Here is a 20,309-nt window from a genome sequence, read left to right as displayed (position 1 = left end):
CTACGCTCATATTTAGGGTTAACTGAATGATCAAGAATGCTCAGAAAATACATAAGTATTTTAACAATAGTAAATGTTATGACTGGGTTCTTTTCTGGTCCTGCAGAAAAGAAGATACTGTTATTAATAAGATAAAACATGCTTACATAGAATAAGTACTTTCTAACAAACATAAATTTTGGAAGGATTATGTTGCTAAAAGATTAAAGTCATCACTGCAGAAGGTTCATGGTCTCATTTACTTTTATTTCTTTGTGCGTGTTATTTTGAATATATCATGTTATTAGTTGTGTGCGTTTGTTTTACCTGTCCTGGTATGGTCCTTGGATTGTATTCTGGTGATTTCTGCTCGAATCGTGTTTCCTTGATTACTCTTTAAAAAAATTATCTGTACAAGAGAGTGAAACATCAGTCCGCCTTATGTTCCTTTGTTTGTTCAATAACACCTTAAGTAGGAATTAAATATGTGTTTTAATATGTATAGAGAATGGTTAGAGGATAAGCATTTGGTTCTAGGGGAAGGCTGGCAGATTTTGAAAATAAATATATTGGCCTTTAAAAAAGGCTGTGAATATATTCAGAACAAAATGCATTTTTGGATACCACAACAATCCACACCCCATGCAAAGAATCGGAAATTCCATTCTATGTTCTTTAGTACTCCAATATGGCATTGCAATTCGGACACAATTTTTAGAGAAGAATCCTAAAAACTGTTCCATATGATTTGGCCCGTCAGACCAATAAAATGCGTCCCTGTCGGTATCCCAAGCCAGTCCGAACCAAACTTTCACTGAATCATTGCTATAATAAAACAAAAAAGATCATATCATGTTCGCATTATATTCGTGTCTTTTTAATAACCATACTATAAGGAGGCAATCTTTGATTGTTATTGAGAGAATGCTTGGGTAGTATTTTTTTATATCAATAATTGTTTTTGAGAAAATATCTGCTCAAGGCCAACTATGGATCTGTAATGAACGACGATGAAACCCTTACACCACAGGGCAGGCTGCAGCCGGCACTAAAACAAAATTATACACAGGTACAGCGACATAATTGCCGATATATATTCGAGCATTAAAAAGTAAACTGAACGTAAATACGAAATAGGACACACAAAAAACCAGAATTTCCTGACTTGTGACAGACCACAAATGCGGCGGGGTTAAAGTACTTTTGCGTGATCACAACACTCCTCGTGGCCACTTTGGGATAAATTTTACACAATTAAACACACATAAAAATCAGTTCAAAACGATTTAAGTCCCTTTTTGAATCATATATTATAAAATGATTTAATGTTACAAGATGCAAACTAAGGACTAATAGCAATAAACTGCCATGCATGCTCAAGACCATCTCAAACCTACAAAAAATTATGTAATATCAATTCCATTTGGAATATGTTTTAATAAATATGTGATAATTTGTTTAAGGTATGATACATACTTATTGTAATTTTGATAAAACTCTTTGATAGCGACGAATACTTGCGAAATATAATAATTCAAAACAGATGAAATTTATTTCAAATTAAAATAAAGATGTCTATTTTCTAGGGAAAAAAATTGTGATCAAGTGTAATAATGAATTGCATTGGTCATATGAAGAAAACCTAACGATTTATAGTGGGCAAATGTGTTAGACAGCGCCACACTTTACCCAAGTTAAAGATTTTGTCTGTAAATTTCTTTCAAATTTTTTGTCTCGAATTCGAACTCGTACCGCTGTGACATCTATGGCAACACCGCCTGCACAAAGTCCAGCGCCCTAGAACACTCGGCCAGCTAGGTTATATAAAAATATAGCTTTCGCTGGCCGGGTCATTCCTCCTCGTAGGATTAATCTAGCGCTGTAACTTAGTACACGATGTATGGTTGTACGGGTCAGTTCATCTAGGTTTATTATGTAGGATAAAGGATCAAATTAATGATGCATGTCACAATAAATCAATATTATACAACGTCTCAGAATGTGACGACTCTATTCGTTACACTGCTCCTTCGGATCAAATTGATACAGGGGAAATAATGTAAACGTATAGAAAGGTATGAATAATTCCCAACGATGTTTGAACTGCCAAATTTGCGATGCAAATTTGTGGTCGTTCCCTCCGCGGGACTCGAACTCCCGAAACGGATTATGCTGTGGACTAAGTCTATTATATGTTTAGTCTTTGAATATTTGGTTTTCATTGTATCTATATGACTTATTTCATTTCAAAATATCAAATGAAAATAAAAGTCCCTAGCTACCGATCCAACAAAAGTATTTGGCATACACCAATACCTGTCTTACATGCACTGGAAAGTGTTGATTCTATTACAAAAAGTATTTTGTTGGGTCAGCAGATGCTGCTGTAGGCTTTACAATGCTGTATATAGCGTGTATATTACAAATTGAATCATAAGGTCACCGAGCGACATTAAATCACGTGATAATGCATTAATTTTAATGAATTTAATGAATGAACGTGGTCACATGACAACGGAATTTCCCAGAGTACACGATGACCCACATTCACTGGTTTGACTATGCCACGGGGACTGTGTAAACGCTTTGATGCTTTACATCGTCCATGTGAGACCCCAAAGGATAGCCAAGGACGTTGAGTTGAGAAACACCTAACCTGTCATGTATTTCAGGTTTAAGTGCGGTCCGGGTCTATCAGTGTTGAGTATATATGTTAGCACGAAAATAAAAATTAAACCAAGTACAGGAACAGTCAGCTGATTGTCAGCGTCACTCATATCGTGCAAATGATTGGCTAACACTGTGTTACGAAATATTTCTTTGAGCTTTTAGTGTTTTATATCCACAGACAGTCGAATTATCTCCTAGAAGCAACAATGTTCTAGCTTTATAATGCACGAAATGAAGGATGTAACGGATATACGGAAAGTGCTATCATTTTCAACTTAATTGTTATAGTGTTATTTAACTAAATTGTATAAGATCGTTTTTATTTTTGTTTTTGTTTTTTGTTTTTGATTCTTATTTCGTACTTTTTAGATTTTTTTTTCATGAAATCGCCATTTCCCATTCCTTTCATAGATCTACATGTGTAGGGATAATTTACCACCACTGTCATTCCAGGACCATTGTCCAGGAATGTGCTTGCTGTTGAAAACTACAGACCAGTAGACGATTGTTCTGGACAGTTGCGGTGGTTCTCCAACTTTCCAATTTTTGCCCTGATATTGCCATTTATTATACGGACTTTCCGTAAAGATTTGATCAGTTTTCTGTAATTTTGTTATTACCCTCCAGAGATAACCATTCTTGGTTCCGACCTCTTGAAATTAGCGTCGTAATTTTCCATATGTTCTAGAATGATTCATACTTAAAAACACTGAGAGTGTTCAATTGTTAACATGTATTTAAAGTAGTACTCCAGCTAAGAATCATGTAAAATGTGATACATGGTTGGAAAGCCTAAATAATATTATTTACATTTCGATCTGATATTTTGTTGTAAAATGCTTACGTAAACAGAAAATAGCATGTGGCCTTTCATAGAATCCTCTTCATAAGAGATTTGAAGTATGTAGAATGTACTGTAGAATTCAAAATTAAAGCAGATAACTCTGATAATGACACTAAAATACAACATTTTAATTTTTGTGAAATTCTGGATTATACACGTCATTGAGCAACATTGTCCATTTCGTATCACCAAATTTGGTATCTTAGCCACGCCACCGAATCACGGCAGTACTTCAATGGGGTATCCCAACACACTGAAACCATGCATGTAACTTACAAATGATGCAGCCAGTGTTGATCCGCGTTAACAAAGATGTTGATTTCATATTATAAAAGCAATATATCGCTATTTTACTGTGTTTCCAATTGTTGGATAGATTATAAGATATAAACGTCTTTGGGTCGGTTTACGCTGAAAAATGTGTAGCTTTTTTGCGGAATGTATCACATATTACAGATTTTGCATAATTCTCACACAACGATTATTACTTAAATACTTAGGACAAAATGAATTCTTACAAGAAAAACGTTTTACGGGTGAAATTACTAGTGAAGTGGCAGAATTAACATTGTATATCTCATAATTAAATTTGATTTTCAGTGTGAATTATTTCCTAAGAGCAGACAGATTGAAATAAATAATTATAGATTTTATCATATTTACCTACATTTGTATAGAGCAACTTAATTAAAAAATAGAGATTTGTAGCCCTTTCGCGGGGCAGATATTACAGATTTTGCATAATTCTTACAAAGACTGTTACTGAAATACTGAGGACCAAACACAAAGTGAATTCTTACAAGAAAAAAGTTTAATGGAAGACAGTACTAGTGCATATTGTATTGTATTGTATTCAAGTGAACAATCATTTTTTGAAACATCATTCGTCTTTTTAAAGCGTGCACGAATGCCGAATAAAAGTTTAGTTTAGGTATAGAATAGGTTTGTATTTCAAAGAGACAACAACTCCATCGGGATGGAAATGTCAGGCCACACATTGGTTTTCAATTAACGACGAGGAAATCCTCGTACCACAGGGCAGTCTGGCCTCAAAACATCATTATACACAAGAAAAACTAAAGGGGTGCCCTATATACTCAGGTAACATAAAAATAAATTAAAGGTGAAAACGAAACAAGACAAACAGAGGCCAGAACTTTTAGAACTTTTTGAAAACCTGGCCACTGTGGAAAACATATTTAAACACACCTAAAAATCAGTTCAAAAAGGTCAGAGTCCTTTGTTGCAACGGAACTAAAGTAACTGATTTAGAACATAAATTTCACAAATGTACATATATTAGTAGCAGTTAACTGACATGCAAACTACGGACAAGTTAAGCATATACTAAAAGTTATGTCCCCATCGTATTTAAATTCAATCACAATTCTTGCCATGTTTGGTTTTTGGTATTTTTTCGTCACTACAGAAGTATTATGGTCGTCATCATGAACTCGTGGATCGTTATGGTGTATCCATCTGCACCATAAAAACTGATTTATTCAACGGGTCATATCTTTTCTTTCCTCGTTTGTCTACCCCGGACTTGACTTTTTATGAGCAACTCGGCGGGTGTTTCTAGAAAAGAAGAGGACGCTTACCCTACCATGCTCCTAGATTTTAGTGGCGTCTGAGTTGCTCATTTGCTTTTGATACTTTGTATGTATGATTTTAGTTACTTTATGTTCTTTGTTGTGTATGTCTGTTTTCCATGTTTGGTCTTTGTCCCTGGATTACATTATTTTGATTACCCCTATAACCTTGGTTTCCTTGATTACTCTTTTAAATATCTACAAAAAGCTGATATGAATGTACAATACATATATGTTGTCAACAAAATTATGGATAGACACAAAATGTGTACGCTTCTGTTGTTCCTATACTGTAGTTATACTAAACGCAAATATATACCCAATCTCCTCCTTAGACCTATAACCGCTTCCGGATTTACTATGTATTACTCCGCTATCTTATAATGTAAAGCTTTGAAATAACGAATATACCCTATGTTCCTATATTCACACCGTATCACTCCGCTAGCTCTAACACACAGTTGACGGAGAATCAAAATGCCCTAAACTTTTACTTTTATTTTTTGAAGTACGACGTGATCAATTTACTTTCCTTGAATATGTATCAAACAATAGGTAAGAAGTTAAAAAGAGATAAAATCACCGAAAATGACGACGGAAATCATAGTAGCTATCCATATCATATTAGCACCGTATTTTTATCATATGTGAACGAATTGTTCACAATTAAGATCTAAAACATGTATTTTTCCTAAAAACTCTGTTTTTCCGAAATGAAAGCTTTAATTGATTATATGTAATGCAGATTTTGTTCAGATATCAAATTAGAAATAGGCTGACAATTTTGTACTTCTATATGTGTTGTATGTCGTTTGACAATAATAAACTATATGCTTTTAAAAAATAGTTATACGTAAATTGGTATTACTTTTGTCTGATCCATTTGTTAATTTTCCAATAAAAATGTCAAAATGAACAATCAATGAGCAACCCGGACTCCACCAAAAACTAGAAGAATGGACCAGGTGCATCGGTAGAGTAAGTCTTCTGCTTTCTAGAAACACCTGTTGAGTTTTTTTTTTAAATGTCAAGTCGTCCGGGATAAGCGGACTTAAGGATAAGGATCAATTTTTTCATATTGATTTTGTTTCATAACTTTAAAAGAATAATACTTTCTCGAGTATATGCTGTTAGTTCATGTGAATATTCGTCGGTAGATGTATAAGAAAACAATTCTAGATATGATTTATCACGTTGTATGGACGTATAAATTCTCTTTATGCGAGGCATATTTATTGAAAAAGAGAACTAACAGATAAAGCAGTATACTAGAACTATTTATCAGGGAGATTTAAAATGTATTGCTTTAGTTCTACGTCCTTAGATACAATGATATTTGTTATGATACAAACCTTTCTGTCGACATGAATTTTATTTGCTTTCACTGAGTTTGGCTTAAAGTTCATGAGTTCAAAGATTAAAATATTCTCCTTTCTTTGATTTTTAGTACTAGAAAGATTAAAATGATTGACTGCAATTCATATCCCCACAGGTTTTTATCCTTCATTTTGTACTAAAACACAAGTTCCTTATGAGTTCGCATTTAAATAGTTAAAACGGATTTGACTTATATGTACAGTACTTGTTCTAAATTTTTACAGGGGGAATATATTTGTTTGTGTAGATCTTATAACTAAAGAGGTATGGTTTAACTTCTTTAATGGTGGTTTTGTGGAACCATTCGAGTTATGGTCAGAAAAATTTCAACATAACATAAATTTATTCTTTTTTTATGGTTTAGTCGTGATAATTCAATGGGTTTTTTTTTATTGTTTAAATTGTTTAAAATGTAATTGTTTTCCAAGTTCGTTTATAAAGTTGACCACGTCCATTGTATTTAATAAATTTACAAAAAATATTAAACTAAATGTAAATGTATCGATTTGTTCATTTTGTAGGTGCAAAAAGTTAAATTTTCTATATTTGTCTTGTTAACTTTTGGTTGTTTGTGTTTATTATTTTTGTGTGTTTGTTGCATATTAATATTTAGTACAGAATTCCTTTAATACGAAGGTCGGCGAGAGTTGATGGAAATAAAGTTACATGTACATTTTTTTCCAGGCAAAGTGTCAAAATGGGAGGTTTGTTGTAAGTATGTTTTGTATTCGAAATTTGTCTATATCGGTTTTGACAAATATGTCATACGTACAAATGCTCAATAACAACGCATTAAGCTATTAATGATTGGTAACTAAAGATAATGTTTCAGAAAGTTCTTTAAAGTTTATATTCAACTGATAAAAAAGAAAACAAGGAAGCACAAGTACGCTACTTTTTTTTTCAGTAATAAACCTGAAAATAAACCTAAACCGAAACCTGGAGCTGGTTATCATGGACCAATAGAAATTCCAGACAGAAATAATGAGTATGTACCATAACCTTGAATTTGATAAGTATTTTATACAAAACATTAAAAGCGAAAAATCGGCATGAATCAAAATACAACTATACATAAATATACGCGCCCAAAATTACCACATATGGTAGATTTATGTTGATCCATTCATATGATAATCATGTGGTTTTATATAATAGTATTACACTCGATGTTGCACTTTATGTGATTCGCATGCGTAGCACCTTGGAGTGTTTACTGCTCAATTTATTTATTTAGTGTAGTTTAATGCTTTTAATTATGTCATCTCAAAACACCTCCATTGTTTTTTTTTGTTTTTTTTTTCTGATTATATTTTAACCGAATTATCGCCTGCCTGTTGTAGTGAAATAAATAAGTATGTTTTCAAAATTACGCGGAACATGCTTGGCCGAATAAATCGAAACTAGGTAGCAACTTAGATATTAAATTTGCAAAAAATACTTGTGTATTCATACGCGTAAACTGGTTGCCATTTAATGTTGCCATTTGAAGATGCTTTGCAAAACATTTTTTTAAATAAACTTTGTCCAATTTAAGAAAATATTGAAATTATGGGGACTTAAGAACGTGCCGATCGACAATACTGAAACTTTTTATCTGCTTTCTTTTTGTAAGAATTAACTTTTCCGTTCCTTTTCATGTAGCGTTTGAAATTAATTGTTTTATCTCTTCCACCGCAAAGATTATTTTGCAGAGATAATAGCTCAAATATCATGCGTGATTGTATATGGTCACCCCAGATAGAAACCCGATTTTAAAAAAATCGCTGCGGTACTATCAAAAACGTGTAATGCTGATTCTACATCCGGGTAAACCGGTTTCGTTATGTTCTTAAAAATGTGAACTATTATCGTTTGATGACAAAGTAACACCAAACATATAATTCTTGTTATCTGCGCATGGAATGACTGCTTCGGGGTTAAGCAATTCCGCTGATATGATGAGAGTAAGAATTATGTCTTCGGTGTGGATAGTGGCCATCTGAAAACATTAAAAAGAGGTTCTTGCAGTTCCAAATTTAATATTCCAAAGGTAGTTTTGAAAATTTAACTAGAAAATAACTTTCTTAAATCTAATATTAAAATGATTTTCATGGTATCAGAGTATACAGTGTACCATAGGATGGCAGAATTTGCCCTAAGTAAATGCAGTTTTCCTGCAATAACTGGCGAGGAACTCGAACAAAAAATTTCTAAAATCATGTCAGAATATTAAGCTCGGGGTAAAATAATGCGGCATAAATGGTCAGTCAGTGGTAATACTGTGATAAAATGGAGTATCTTAATTTAAACCCACCATAATTTTTCAGCTGATAAAAACCCGATGTATGTGGTTCAGATGTGTCAGACCTCAGCCTCTTCGTCACCGGGAGAAAGAACATTTTGGGCTATCATTTTTTGCCAAACACACTCTATTACTGTCCAAGATTTGAACCTTTTTTTTTTCTTTGCTGATTTAACTGGGTTAGTTTTTTAGTTTAACCTATGCCTTTGGAACTTGCACTTTGATAATTTGTCGACCTTTACCCTTTCCTGCCGGAAAGGAAATATAGGAATGTAAGTTACTAAGGCCTGGACAGTTTCATTTTCATCTTTTTATAACGTAGAACTATGTGCATTATGTTTGCCTTTGGTCCTTCCGGTTCGAGCTCCTTTGTTGGCCTAGCTTTATTTTTGAGCGTTTTCATGCCATGTCTTTTTAATTGTTGATCAATGAGATAAAAAAAACATCAACATCGACCTTTTCCTTAAAAAATTGGGAATCAATTCACACAAATTTAGAACTTAATTTTAGCCATATTTACCATTTCTGCAAACTTCTGCGCACATCTTGGGAAAATGACAACTCGATCAAAGAAGATACGAATGACAAAAAAATATAACGTTACCGACATCATGGTATAATGTATAAAAATAACCATGTAAAGACAAATTACCACCACGTAATAAAAACAAAAACACCATATAATAATATCAGTCAGCATAAGGCAGCCTTGGCGTTCCCTAATATGGAATACATGTTGGAGTCTAACATAAAACAGGTGTTTCTTAAATCCACGGTGTTATTGTGATAATAAATAATATATAGCCGCAGCTTTAGAGTCATCATATAAAATATGGGCTGACTGAACGTTTTAAAACTTTCAATTACAAATAGGAAAACAAAATTCTTTTCTTCCGTTCTAAGAAAGACGAATTTGATGTTCATGTTCTTTATGCGTAGAGCAACATACAAATGTACCAGCTTCCCCTGCATACTGTGTTTATGTCACACAGTTGGTTAAACGTGCTAGACGTAGATTTTATAAATTGTCATCCGACTTACTATCCAAGGATATGCGAAAAGGCGCTTTGTCAACTATCTAAAAATTTCTTTTGTCGATATCAAAATCTTATATTAGATTTTCAGTAACAACGGAACAAATAATCACAAATGCGTATTTCACAAAACAAGTCGTCACGAAGAACGCTGAGTTGACTACTGTTTTACCTAACTTGAGACTTTGTGAGCGTACGTTTTACATTTTTTTAAAGTTTTATCTGTAAATTTTACTGTCAACTTTCAGTTCATCTATTGCAAGATCCCTTTCAGCATATGCGTATGAATTTTTTCATATCATAACTCAACTGTCTTGTGTGGCGGGCCTATTTTTTTTTCAAAAACGGTCGACATGAAAATAAAACTTATTCCTTCACTACTGTGAGACTGAAGATTATAGCAGATCTGATCCAAAAGTAGAAACATCGTTTAGCCAGATACTTTGACGTATTGTCTTTAAACAATACTTATGTCGGGGATAAAGCACACCAAAGACACCTTGAAGTTAACCTACTCTACGAGATCAATGGAAAATAATCCTTCAGCACACGCGTATGGCGATTTCATATCATAACTCATACGTTTTGCCATAACTTGCCGTAAATAAGCTGACATTTTGTACCGCGCTAGACTACTTATAATTAGGCTTCTGGAAAAAGTTGTGATGCTACAAGACTGAAGTCTTCACTACGGAAATTTTATGGTCGTCATCATGATTTAGCGGATCGTTAAGGTGTATCCATCTGCACAATGGATAGCGATTTGTTCACTGTATCATAGGTTTTCTTTCCTTTTTCATCTACATAGGATGTGCCACTTTATGAGCAATTCGGTGCGTGTTTCTAGAAAAGCAGAAACGATTACCATACCGGTTCACCTGGTTCATTTTCACAGGTCTTAGGGGAGTTCGAGTTGCTCATTTACGTTTGTTACTTTGTACGTGTTTTGATTTTGTTTTGTTTGTTTGTTTGTTAGTGTTTTTTTTGTTATTTTGTATTCCTTTTTGTGTGTGTCTGTTTCCCTTGTTTTACCTCTATCCCTGGAATATATCTTGGTTATCTTTATTACTCTAACACACCAGTGTTTTTGAGTTAGTTAGCAACAGAGTGGGCACTTGCATCAGCAACAATTTGACATGAATCACAACTTATTACTGTTGTCGTATTCCTTTGCAGCGTGCTTTAATGTATTTTTTATTATATGGATTTGTTTCTGGGTTTTATCTGACATAGTCTTGAAAACATTTATACTGTCAATTCTTACAATTATTATTTTTCTTTTAAAATTGTACATTTACGACATATACATTTAAAAACCTAAAACCTAAATTCTAATTCAATGCTATTTTATGTCCTCCGTCTATGTATCCCTAGGTACATGTAGATTAGGAGTTTGATACACTCCCGATAGGGGTCGTAAATGGCTGTATTATCAACTGTGTCCTGCATACTGATGGGCAAAAAACGCATCAATATCCGGTTTGTGCATGTAAAATCGGCAGCTTAAAAACAGTATAATGGCACCTTCATTCTCACACATTTGGTTAATACGATTGAGGATCACACCAGTCTAGGAAACATAAACTACCTTCGATGATTAAATACAAATCAATCTGAGCTTTTTTAAGATAGCGATGGTCAAAACACAGCACTCGAATGTTTACGAAAATGAAGTTATCAAGACGGACAATTTGAACATTCGAACCAAAGGCCATGACAACCTACAGTTCCTTATCAAAGCTGGACATTTCGACATATTTCAGACCAATAAAAACCGTATATCAAGTAAATGAAAACAGAGTTGACAAATTATGAAAGGACTAATAGATTTCTGAATTCATTTGTTTCTTCAGGGGCGTTTAAGGTTTCACCTCATATTTGTAATTTAGCATTGATACATGTATAAAAGTACATAACTAATCGGGTTAGGTATGTAAATGTCATCACTGTCTTGCTTCACCTAATGCAGGTGTCTTATGTACTTATGTTCTCAAGGTGTCATATACCTAATTTTCAAATACCAAATACATGGTGTAGATGTAACTAGATTGCAAAAGTATCATATCAGTTTCAGAATCGCACAAAAACTGTCGAAGTTTGAGCAGATGGAAGCTGATCTTCGAAAAAAATATCCAAAGATAAGAACGTACGTTTACTTCTATAATTAGACGATAACAGTGTATTGATTAGAAATAATGAGACTTAGAATTGGAGGGAAAAGGCGAGGCTTAATTCGCCAAATACTTTTTTCCGATTCGTGCCGAATTCGTTGATCGTTTTTATTTCTAGTCAACATACTGTTCTTAAAACGAAAACACAAGCGAAAGAACCTGTAGAGCACAAGTTTCTTTAACCCGATTAGGTATAAACATCAAAATCCAAATGTATGCCAAAAATTGAAAACATATTACAGACATCTATCAAATAGATAACAATATAAATGCGATAACATATAAGAATAAATACAAAACTACCAGTCATATGTATTGCAAATTTTGATATGCTGTACACGTGTTAAAAGGGGTCACCACTCATCAGCAGCATTAGAATCAAATATATAGGAAGGTCTAAATCCAAAATAGTTGAATAAAAAAAAAATCCGCAAAACAAAACTATCGAAATAGGAAGCCAAATCCATTACAATACAAGTGTTTCGGGTATTTTGAAATAAACGGGGGATAAGGAAAATAAGAAAACACACTTACAATTTGAACTACAATACAAACAACTGGGAGTGACTTCAGGTGCTCTATTTACGTCCACATGTCTTGTCCGCTTAAGCCCAAAAGAGCACGCTATACACTTTCGAGACCAAAAGGGGAGATCTTTGATACATGTATTCGTTTTAGCCCTCTCGTGAAAACTTATACCAGTTTTTAGTGCAGTCCGAGTTGCTCATTTACTTTTGTTACTTTGTATGTATGATTTTAGTTACTTTATGTTCTTTGTTGTGTATGTCTGTTTTCCATGTCTGGTCTTTGTCCCTGGATTACATTCTTTTGATTACCGCTATAACTTTGGGTCCCTTGATAACTCTTAAGATTATTACATATTTGTTTACAGAATAGACATCGATTCGGATGTAAAAATAGTTGGTGATTTCCCATCAACAGTTGACTTTTCGTTTAAGCCTGTTTCAGCTGACGAGCGAATCCAGTTGCTTCAAAACAACACATTGACCAACAAATACAATTTGCAAACAGATGTTTATATAATAGAGGAAAAAGGGAATGTAGAAGAAAACGATTTTAAGAGAAAAGAAATGATCATTCATTGGAAAAAACATGTTGACACAAGCAATCTAATATACTACAATTACCTCGCAGGCGTAAAAAATGCAAAATCAGAATGGACCATCATAGAAATTGAATACGAAGTAGGTTTAACGTTTTTTGCGATAAATGTAGTATAATTGTGTAGTCGGACCAGTTAAATTAAACTTTGTGACAAATTTGAAATTCTCTGAAAACTGAGTTAACCTTAACCAACCCCATTTCGGTTACGATTTTTTGTTCGGTTAAGGCATGTGTTCTAGTTCTAAGATGGTGAATATCACTTTTAAAAGAGAGTCCCATTAAATTGTCATTAAATTTCACATTTCGACGAATTCATGTCAGAGTTCAACACTGGATACATAATAATATTGAATATTTTCCTAAATAGTTTTCTTTATACTACTTTATTTTGAAAGTTGAAACTATTCTATTCTATGCCTTAAAGATACTTGTCGAAAATCGCAGAGGTTTTTTAACCCTTTTGCCTTCTACGCAGATATTATTTTTGAGTTACTATTGTGTTGTTCGCTTCATTTGAAAAGTCGTATTCCTTGTGACTGCTTTGAATATTTAGTTTGTATGTGTATATTATACTATTATGATAGAATTCAGCCTTTATATTCATGACTACCTACACTGAAAGAGTGTGTGTATTGTACCTTGCAAAAGAAGAACAGCACACAATATCAAGTACTGGGAGTGTATACACATCTTCAGTTGACAACGATGTCAAAATTACCTTTCCCGAAGGAGCAGTAAGTGAAAATAAGGATATCGATATCCAGGTAAGAACTAACAAATCATGTATAAATGAACGATTATATTTCAATTTCCAAAACAAAATTGGTGTACGTCCACAAACGTATTAATCAGTGTTTCTCTAATATTACTACAAATGCTGAACTTCGAATGCATATTACACTTACATGTATCATTCAATATTTCTAAAACTCACCATCCACTAAATTTTAAAAATCCTCCCATTCTTCACAATATTTCTATATAATCCTTTACTTATACATCTGCCCTATAAATGATTATCAGTTCTATACTTTTTATTAAAATATACATCATTTGAAAGAAAGGGGAACTTTAAAAACAAAAGCGTTTCTGGGGGTAAAAGTACTGTTGCTTTTTTAAGTTAAGTGAAGGTGTACTATACTCGACAACACTTCAAGCCAATTTTCGTTTGTATTCATAATTTTCTTCAGCCTTTCTTTCATCCAGGCGGAGTTGCCTTTCTTTTTATTTGTTATGCGTTTCTAATTTTATGAAAACCATACATCAGTACTTAAGATTGATGTGCACAATCAAAAAGAATTTCAAGTTATATTTAATTCCTTTCGAGAAATTTCATTGTAATTCCGCCATTTGTGTTGCTAAGTGTCGATTTTTGACAAAATACTGAAAATTGTACCTTTTTTTCTAATTTCTATTTCACAAAAATATAATTTCTCTTGAATATGAAAAAAAAAATTATGTAGTAGTAACTCTAACCTTCAGAGAAATTTTCGACACAAAATAAGGCGGTGAATATAATTTTATTTGTTTTCGTCGAACTACCACCAACCGAAAACCGTCTTGATAACAAACTCACGAGAGATTTTAAAATGTGAACATTTGATCTGGATTTAAAATGTCATCGTATTTGAACAATTCGCATTTTACGAATAAGCCATTTTGTGATATGAATGAGCAAGTTATTTAACACATTTTAAATATCAGTAGGTGTCAATAAAACCGTAAATCAGTTTTTTTTATTTTAATTTTGAATGATATGTTAAATATGTGACGCCGAGTATAGATTGTAAAAATAAAAAAAGTAGCTGTCTAATTTTTTTCTGCAATAGATTGATCCAGTAAGCCAAGAATATTTACGCAACGCTCAGGTTCCCGTACCAGAGGTGCCTGCAAATAAAAAGGATGATTTAGATTCCAAAAGCAGAGTATTAACTGGCGTATCAGCTCGAGTGTCAGTCACACATATTTCGTTTTCGAGACCTGTAGAAGTACAGTTGCCAATGACTTCAATATTTGAAACGGGACTTAACGTAGATATGCAATTTGTTGTGTTCAAAATTACAGAAGACAACACAATGCAGCAAACAGAGGATAAAGTTTTCCAAAAAGACGGAAAATTTTTTATCAATGTTAACTCCTTCAGCAGGTAACTAATTGTACGCTCAGCTCCGTAGAAAGGGGTTTTACTGTTTTACCTGTGTCCGTCTTTCTATCTTCTCCCTGTTGCCCCTAAAAACTTGAATTTTCCTCATACAGTGGTAATATACAAACTTTTCGTCACATTTTCGTGACCACAATTAACCACAGTTAGTTGATATACTGTATTAAGCATTCTAAATAGATATTGTACACCGGGATGCATATTCGTACTAATATGACATTTACTTCCCTTCTGCCGAAAACAAACATAATTTTTTATTATATCGTGATTGAAAGGAGGTGTATCGCTAGTGAGCCGTCGCACACAGATTTGTTGTTTAGCAGAATGATCTGTTCATTATTTTCTTAACAGTTAGGTGTAATTTACATTTTCGTAGATATTAAATACAAGGATAAAGTTCTTCTATAAAAAAATGAAGTTCATTAGAAGTCTACAGAGATGAAGGTCTTATCAAATAGATAATTATATTTCCATGCATGTTTTTTTTTTTTTTTGTTTTTTGTTTTTTTGTTTTTTTTGTTTTTTTTTTTTTGTTTTTGTTTTTTTTTTTTTTTGCTTTAGTTACCTAGTATCTGCTGCATCATTAAATGCATCCACAGAATCAGTAAAGACTGAAACCGAAAGAGCACATGGTATAAAGGATGTTGCAAAAATATTATTCTTTGTCAAGAGGATTGACCAAAGAAATTTATTGATATTCCTTGAATGTGTACGAAAAGATAACGTGGAGAATGTGAAAGAAGCGCGACAAAATGAACGGAAATGCGAGTACGTTAAAGAATGGACAAGCCATGATATCGAAGTTATACCAAACAAGACCATTTTTGCTGTTGACATACGAGGCAAGTTCAAGGTGCACAAAGACTCACAGTGTAAGCATCCGCAAATATCTTATATTCCAATTGCTTATGAAAATTTTTGTCGTTTTCAAGTCGAGCTCGACCCTTCGCTTGGAAAAGAGTTTGGAGTACTTTCTATTCGTAACTCAAAGGGCATCGTTTATGAAATATTTTACGATCCTAGAAGATCCTAGATCCTATTCCAATTCCACAAAATTTGTTAGGTAGAGGTCTCAAAAGTGCTCCTTTTGCCAGAAACCCTTCTGCACATCCGAGACGAGACGTTGAATTACAAAACCAATCATCGTTCAGAACTAAAAGTAGTGGGAAAAGACAGGGATCTGTTATTAACCAATTTATTCCAGATGGTAAGTTGTGTTATGAATGCAATTAAATATAGGTTATTCAGAGCTACTGATTATCAAATAAATATCAAATGAATATGTGATGTTAGCTCTGTGGATTGAAAAGATTATGTGTGAATCTGGTATAAATGAAAAAAAAATATTGCCTTTTGTTATAATAGTTATCTTTAATACTGAACTTAAACTTTTCTAACATATATAATTTCTTACTTTTTGTGTTTGTATGGTTAATTCTTGCTGCCTGGTTTTGTTTGTTATACCCCACTCTCCCCCAACTTATGACAATGAGGAGGTACATGTATATAGTGATAGGGGTATCCGTCCTTCCTCACTTCCTTCTTTAGTCTGCACTTCCTTCCTAGCTCCTTTCCGCTGCTCCTCCTAAATGACTGAATGGAGGAACTCATTCACACAACTCAATTGAATTTAATGAAACTTTAACAGAATCTGTATTTTAACATTTTGCACCGTCTTTTATGTATAGTTATTGGTCTACATCAGATTAAAGGTCAAAAGGTGTGTCTTATTAAAGGGGGTGATGGTATCAATTTAGTGAATATTGCTTACAGTTTTTTTTTTTTTTTTTGTTTTTTTGTTTTTTTTTGTTTTTTTGTTTTTTTTTTTTTGTTATATGAGATTGGTGTTTTCTTTTGTTTTATATTCTTTTCTTTCCTAAGCCTGTTTGCTTTTAACACAGTATTCGAGGTATTAAACGGGATTAAACTGAAGATAAACGATTATGACTTTTCTTGAATTATACCACCTGGATAACAAACAGTCCACTATGGGTAACAACAAAATTACCTAACACTAATCCGATTCATAATCAGGTCAAGTCCAAAATAAATCTGGCAAAATAGATATTACAAGCTTTTGAATGTATTGGAGAAAAAAAGACTCAAAATCTGGCAAAATAGATATTACAAGCTTTTGAATGTACGGGAGAAAAAAAGACTCGATGTCTTGGTCCGATTTAGTTGAATGAATAGGCTAAGAGCATAAAGATATGTATGGACTTAACACAAGTTTACATATAACAATTTTATAAATGAATAATTTAATTTCAGAATTCCTCAACGAAAATGGATTGATTATAGTTGCAGAAAAACTTGATATATTCAAAGTCTGCATATCAGTTGGTATGAAACAGGAGGAGATTAATGAAATAAGCCACCAATGTCATTTCCAAACAGGCAGGTATATGATGCTATTGAAAGAAGCAATTAAAAGACAGAATGGTTTGACCAATGCAGAGAAACTGTTGAATGTATTGGAGAAATCAAACGAAAACCTTCTTGCGGATAAGATAAGACGACTAAAATAAAGTGGGAAAGAACTATCAAAAATAGATGAAACAAACTAGAATGTCGGACACTATATTTTGTATCCCTCTTTTCATAGCATTAAGTTTCATTTATTTTTTGTTACTTCAACATCTAATAATTCTTCTTGTGCGTGTACAAAAACTACAAAAAGAATGTTATTCACGAAATTAGTAGCCTTCGTTGATATAATCTGTTGGTTATACCTTTTCAAAGTCTTCATGGTACCTTATAATAACAGTATGATTGCCAATGAGACAGTCATCCGCCAAATGCCAATTAACGAACATTTAAACTTCTACAAGTCACCATACGGTCTTCAATGATGACAAAACCCATACCAGTTGTAAAAAGCTCCAACATAAATGACGAAAGCCGACCTAATCTATAGATAAAATGTAAAACGAATAACATTGGACATAAAAAAAAAAACAACGAGTCTTAACGACAACTGTCGAATTCCCCCACGTGACCTGACGAAATGTGGGTTCTACTATGAAGTGCTTCAAAGGTCTTCCAGGAGGGGTTAAATAGTAACATAAATGGCGAACCCGTGGTAAACCAATGATAAAGTGGAGTTTCCGTGATTTATTTCGATTCTTGTATGACGTCTTAAAACTTTTCGATTTCCAGATATAAGAAACGTGTGATAAAATGGGCTTTGGTTTATGTCTGTGTAAAATGCATACCTTATCATTCTGATCAGTCTCCTCCGCAGACGCTATAGCCACTTCCTGTTTTATTCTATATCACTTCGCTAGCTCTGCTATACAGAATGTAAACATGAACATTACTCATGACAAAATCTGAGAAGCTGTTTCCAGTGTACTTTACTAATTTGCATAAAGGGTGAGAATTTAGCATTGAGTATTGTAGAGGTGTAAAGCTTTGAAATAGCAAATATATCCATATGTGCAGTAGAGTCGGATGTGTATATGCTTGATTGCTTAATCAAAACAACTGGTTACTAGAAAGTGCGGGTAATTAATGTTTTCGTTTTACAAGTTTCTCTAATTTTTTAGCGATCATTGGGTCGATTATTATATTGACCAGGGAACCAGATTAGGAAACAGATTTAAAAAATGGCAATGAATTTATATAGATATCAGGGCCCTGATAATGTATGACAATGTGGTCAATTGTAACGAGCCCCTGTATCTGAATCTGTAAAGTTCAATGCTAACCATATCTCAGCACTTCAACTTCCTGATCAACTGACTTCAAAATATTCTCCTATTTATATCAGATGAGATGTCTGACGAGTATGACGTTGAAATGTTTACCAAGGTTCAAAACTCTTTGATACAAAGCAAACGCTTCAAAATAACAACCGAAATTACACAGTTCCTTCTTTTGAATAATTTTGATAATTCCTTATGACCTGAGTTAATACATAGAGCATTAACATCAACCTTTTCACTTTGCACCAAACTCACCAAATGCACGTTATGAGAACTAGAGCACTACTTCCTTGAGCTATGCTATATGATATAATTATTATTCATGTTTTCAGACGGATTGATATAAGACTTTAAGTCTTGTTTCTGAATCTCCTGTGATTAATTTACTATTGTTCGTTTCATTCTAAGTTTTGGTCTGATGTTAAAATATACAAATTACTTAATAACTGAATAAATAACCGATTATTTCATATTTTAATGTAAACTTCCCGTTTTAGGGCACTTCATGATAAACAAAGTGCGATATCTATGATCATGTTGTTTTTTTTTTTTTTTTTTTTTGTTACGTTCCACGGAGTTGCGGGCGTGTGTTCAACAACAAGGTATGGCGAAAGTCTAATGTTAACTTTGGTAACAAAAATTTAAAATGCACCATAACCGAAATAATTCACGAATATTCCAGGCGGGCCATTTATTCAATATTTAAGCATGTTTGCTCGTCATATTCAGCCATTTTGTTAAATTGTTGGACTCTTTTGGTGTTATCCATTTCATTAAACACACCTTAAAATGTTATTTCGGTAGTATTTTTATTATTATTATTATTATTATTATTATTATTACTATCATTAAATCCTAGTTATTTCTTCAATAAGTACAACCTACGAAGACAAAACCTATGGAAAATCTGGAGAAATCATTTTCCTGCAAAAATGTCAAATGGTTATACCTCAAAAACGAGCTCACGGACCCATCTATTTTCCCTTCTTATATTGTTCTAGCCAGAAAGATCTTTAAAGATTTCACAAACCTTTGAAATCCTTGTTATTCTTAAAAAATACAGCGAACATCCTTAATAAAAAAAGATAATTCGACATAAATGACTAACCCTTGGTTAAAAATCAAAGTACTCATGTACTGAATCAATTTATTCGATTGTTTGAATTTTACACCTCAAATAAACTGGCGACTGATTTTAAACGTATCTAAACACAAGCTTATTGTTGTAAATGATGTATATTGAACTCTTTGATTTATTTTTAAATTCAATATTCTGATTACGAAGAACATTACAAAAAACACACACCATATGCACGATGCATCGTAGCAGTGTGCCAGTTTGCGTATTATTCAGTTTCAATGTCG

At 33.1% G+C, this 20,309-nt stretch overlaps 1 protein-coding gene across 1 annotated transcript; it reads left to right on the top strand.

The window, feature by feature from the left end:
• Positions 1-6,737: 6,737 nt before the first annotated feature.
• Positions 6,738-19,739, top strand: LOC148620388 (uncharacterized). Its single transcript, XM_088581237.1, has 9 exons — positions 6,738-6,776; positions 7,147-7,173; positions 7,370-7,450; positions 11,849-11,926; positions 12,844-13,156; positions 13,661-13,840; positions 14,906-15,222; positions 15,799-16,444; positions 17,509-19,739. Exons 2-8 carry the CDS (start codon positions 7,160-7,162, stop codon positions 16,268-16,270), a joined length of 1,455 nt encoding a protein of 484 aa, XP_088437363.1. The 5' UTR covers positions 6,738-6,776; positions 7,147-7,159; the 3' UTR covers positions 16,271-16,444; positions 17,509-19,739.
• Positions 19,740-20,309: the final 570 nt, after the last annotated feature.

This window comes from Perna viridis, chromosome 4, assembly GCF_037379345.1.
Source record: "Perna viridis isolate PV_CMFRI_1.1 ecotype Kerala chromosome 4, ASM3737934v1, whole genome shotgun sequence".
Classification (NCBI taxonomy): Eukaryota; Metazoa; Mollusca; class Bivalvia; order Mytilida; family Mytilidae; genus Perna; species Perna viridis.
Note: the sequence above shows the minus strand (reverse complement) of the source record. Positions and strands in the feature narration are given on the sequence as shown.

Coding starts and splice junctions, on each gene's coding strand:
- LOC148620388 (XM_088581237.1), top strand. Junction 11,927..12,843: donor AAATATCCAAAGATAAGAAC/GTACGTTTACTT, acceptor ATTTGTTTACAG/AATAGACATCGATTCGGATG. Junction 13,841..14,905: donor ATAAGGATATCGATATCCAG/GTAAGAACTAAC, acceptor TTTCTGCAATAG/ATTGATCCAGTAAGCCAAGA.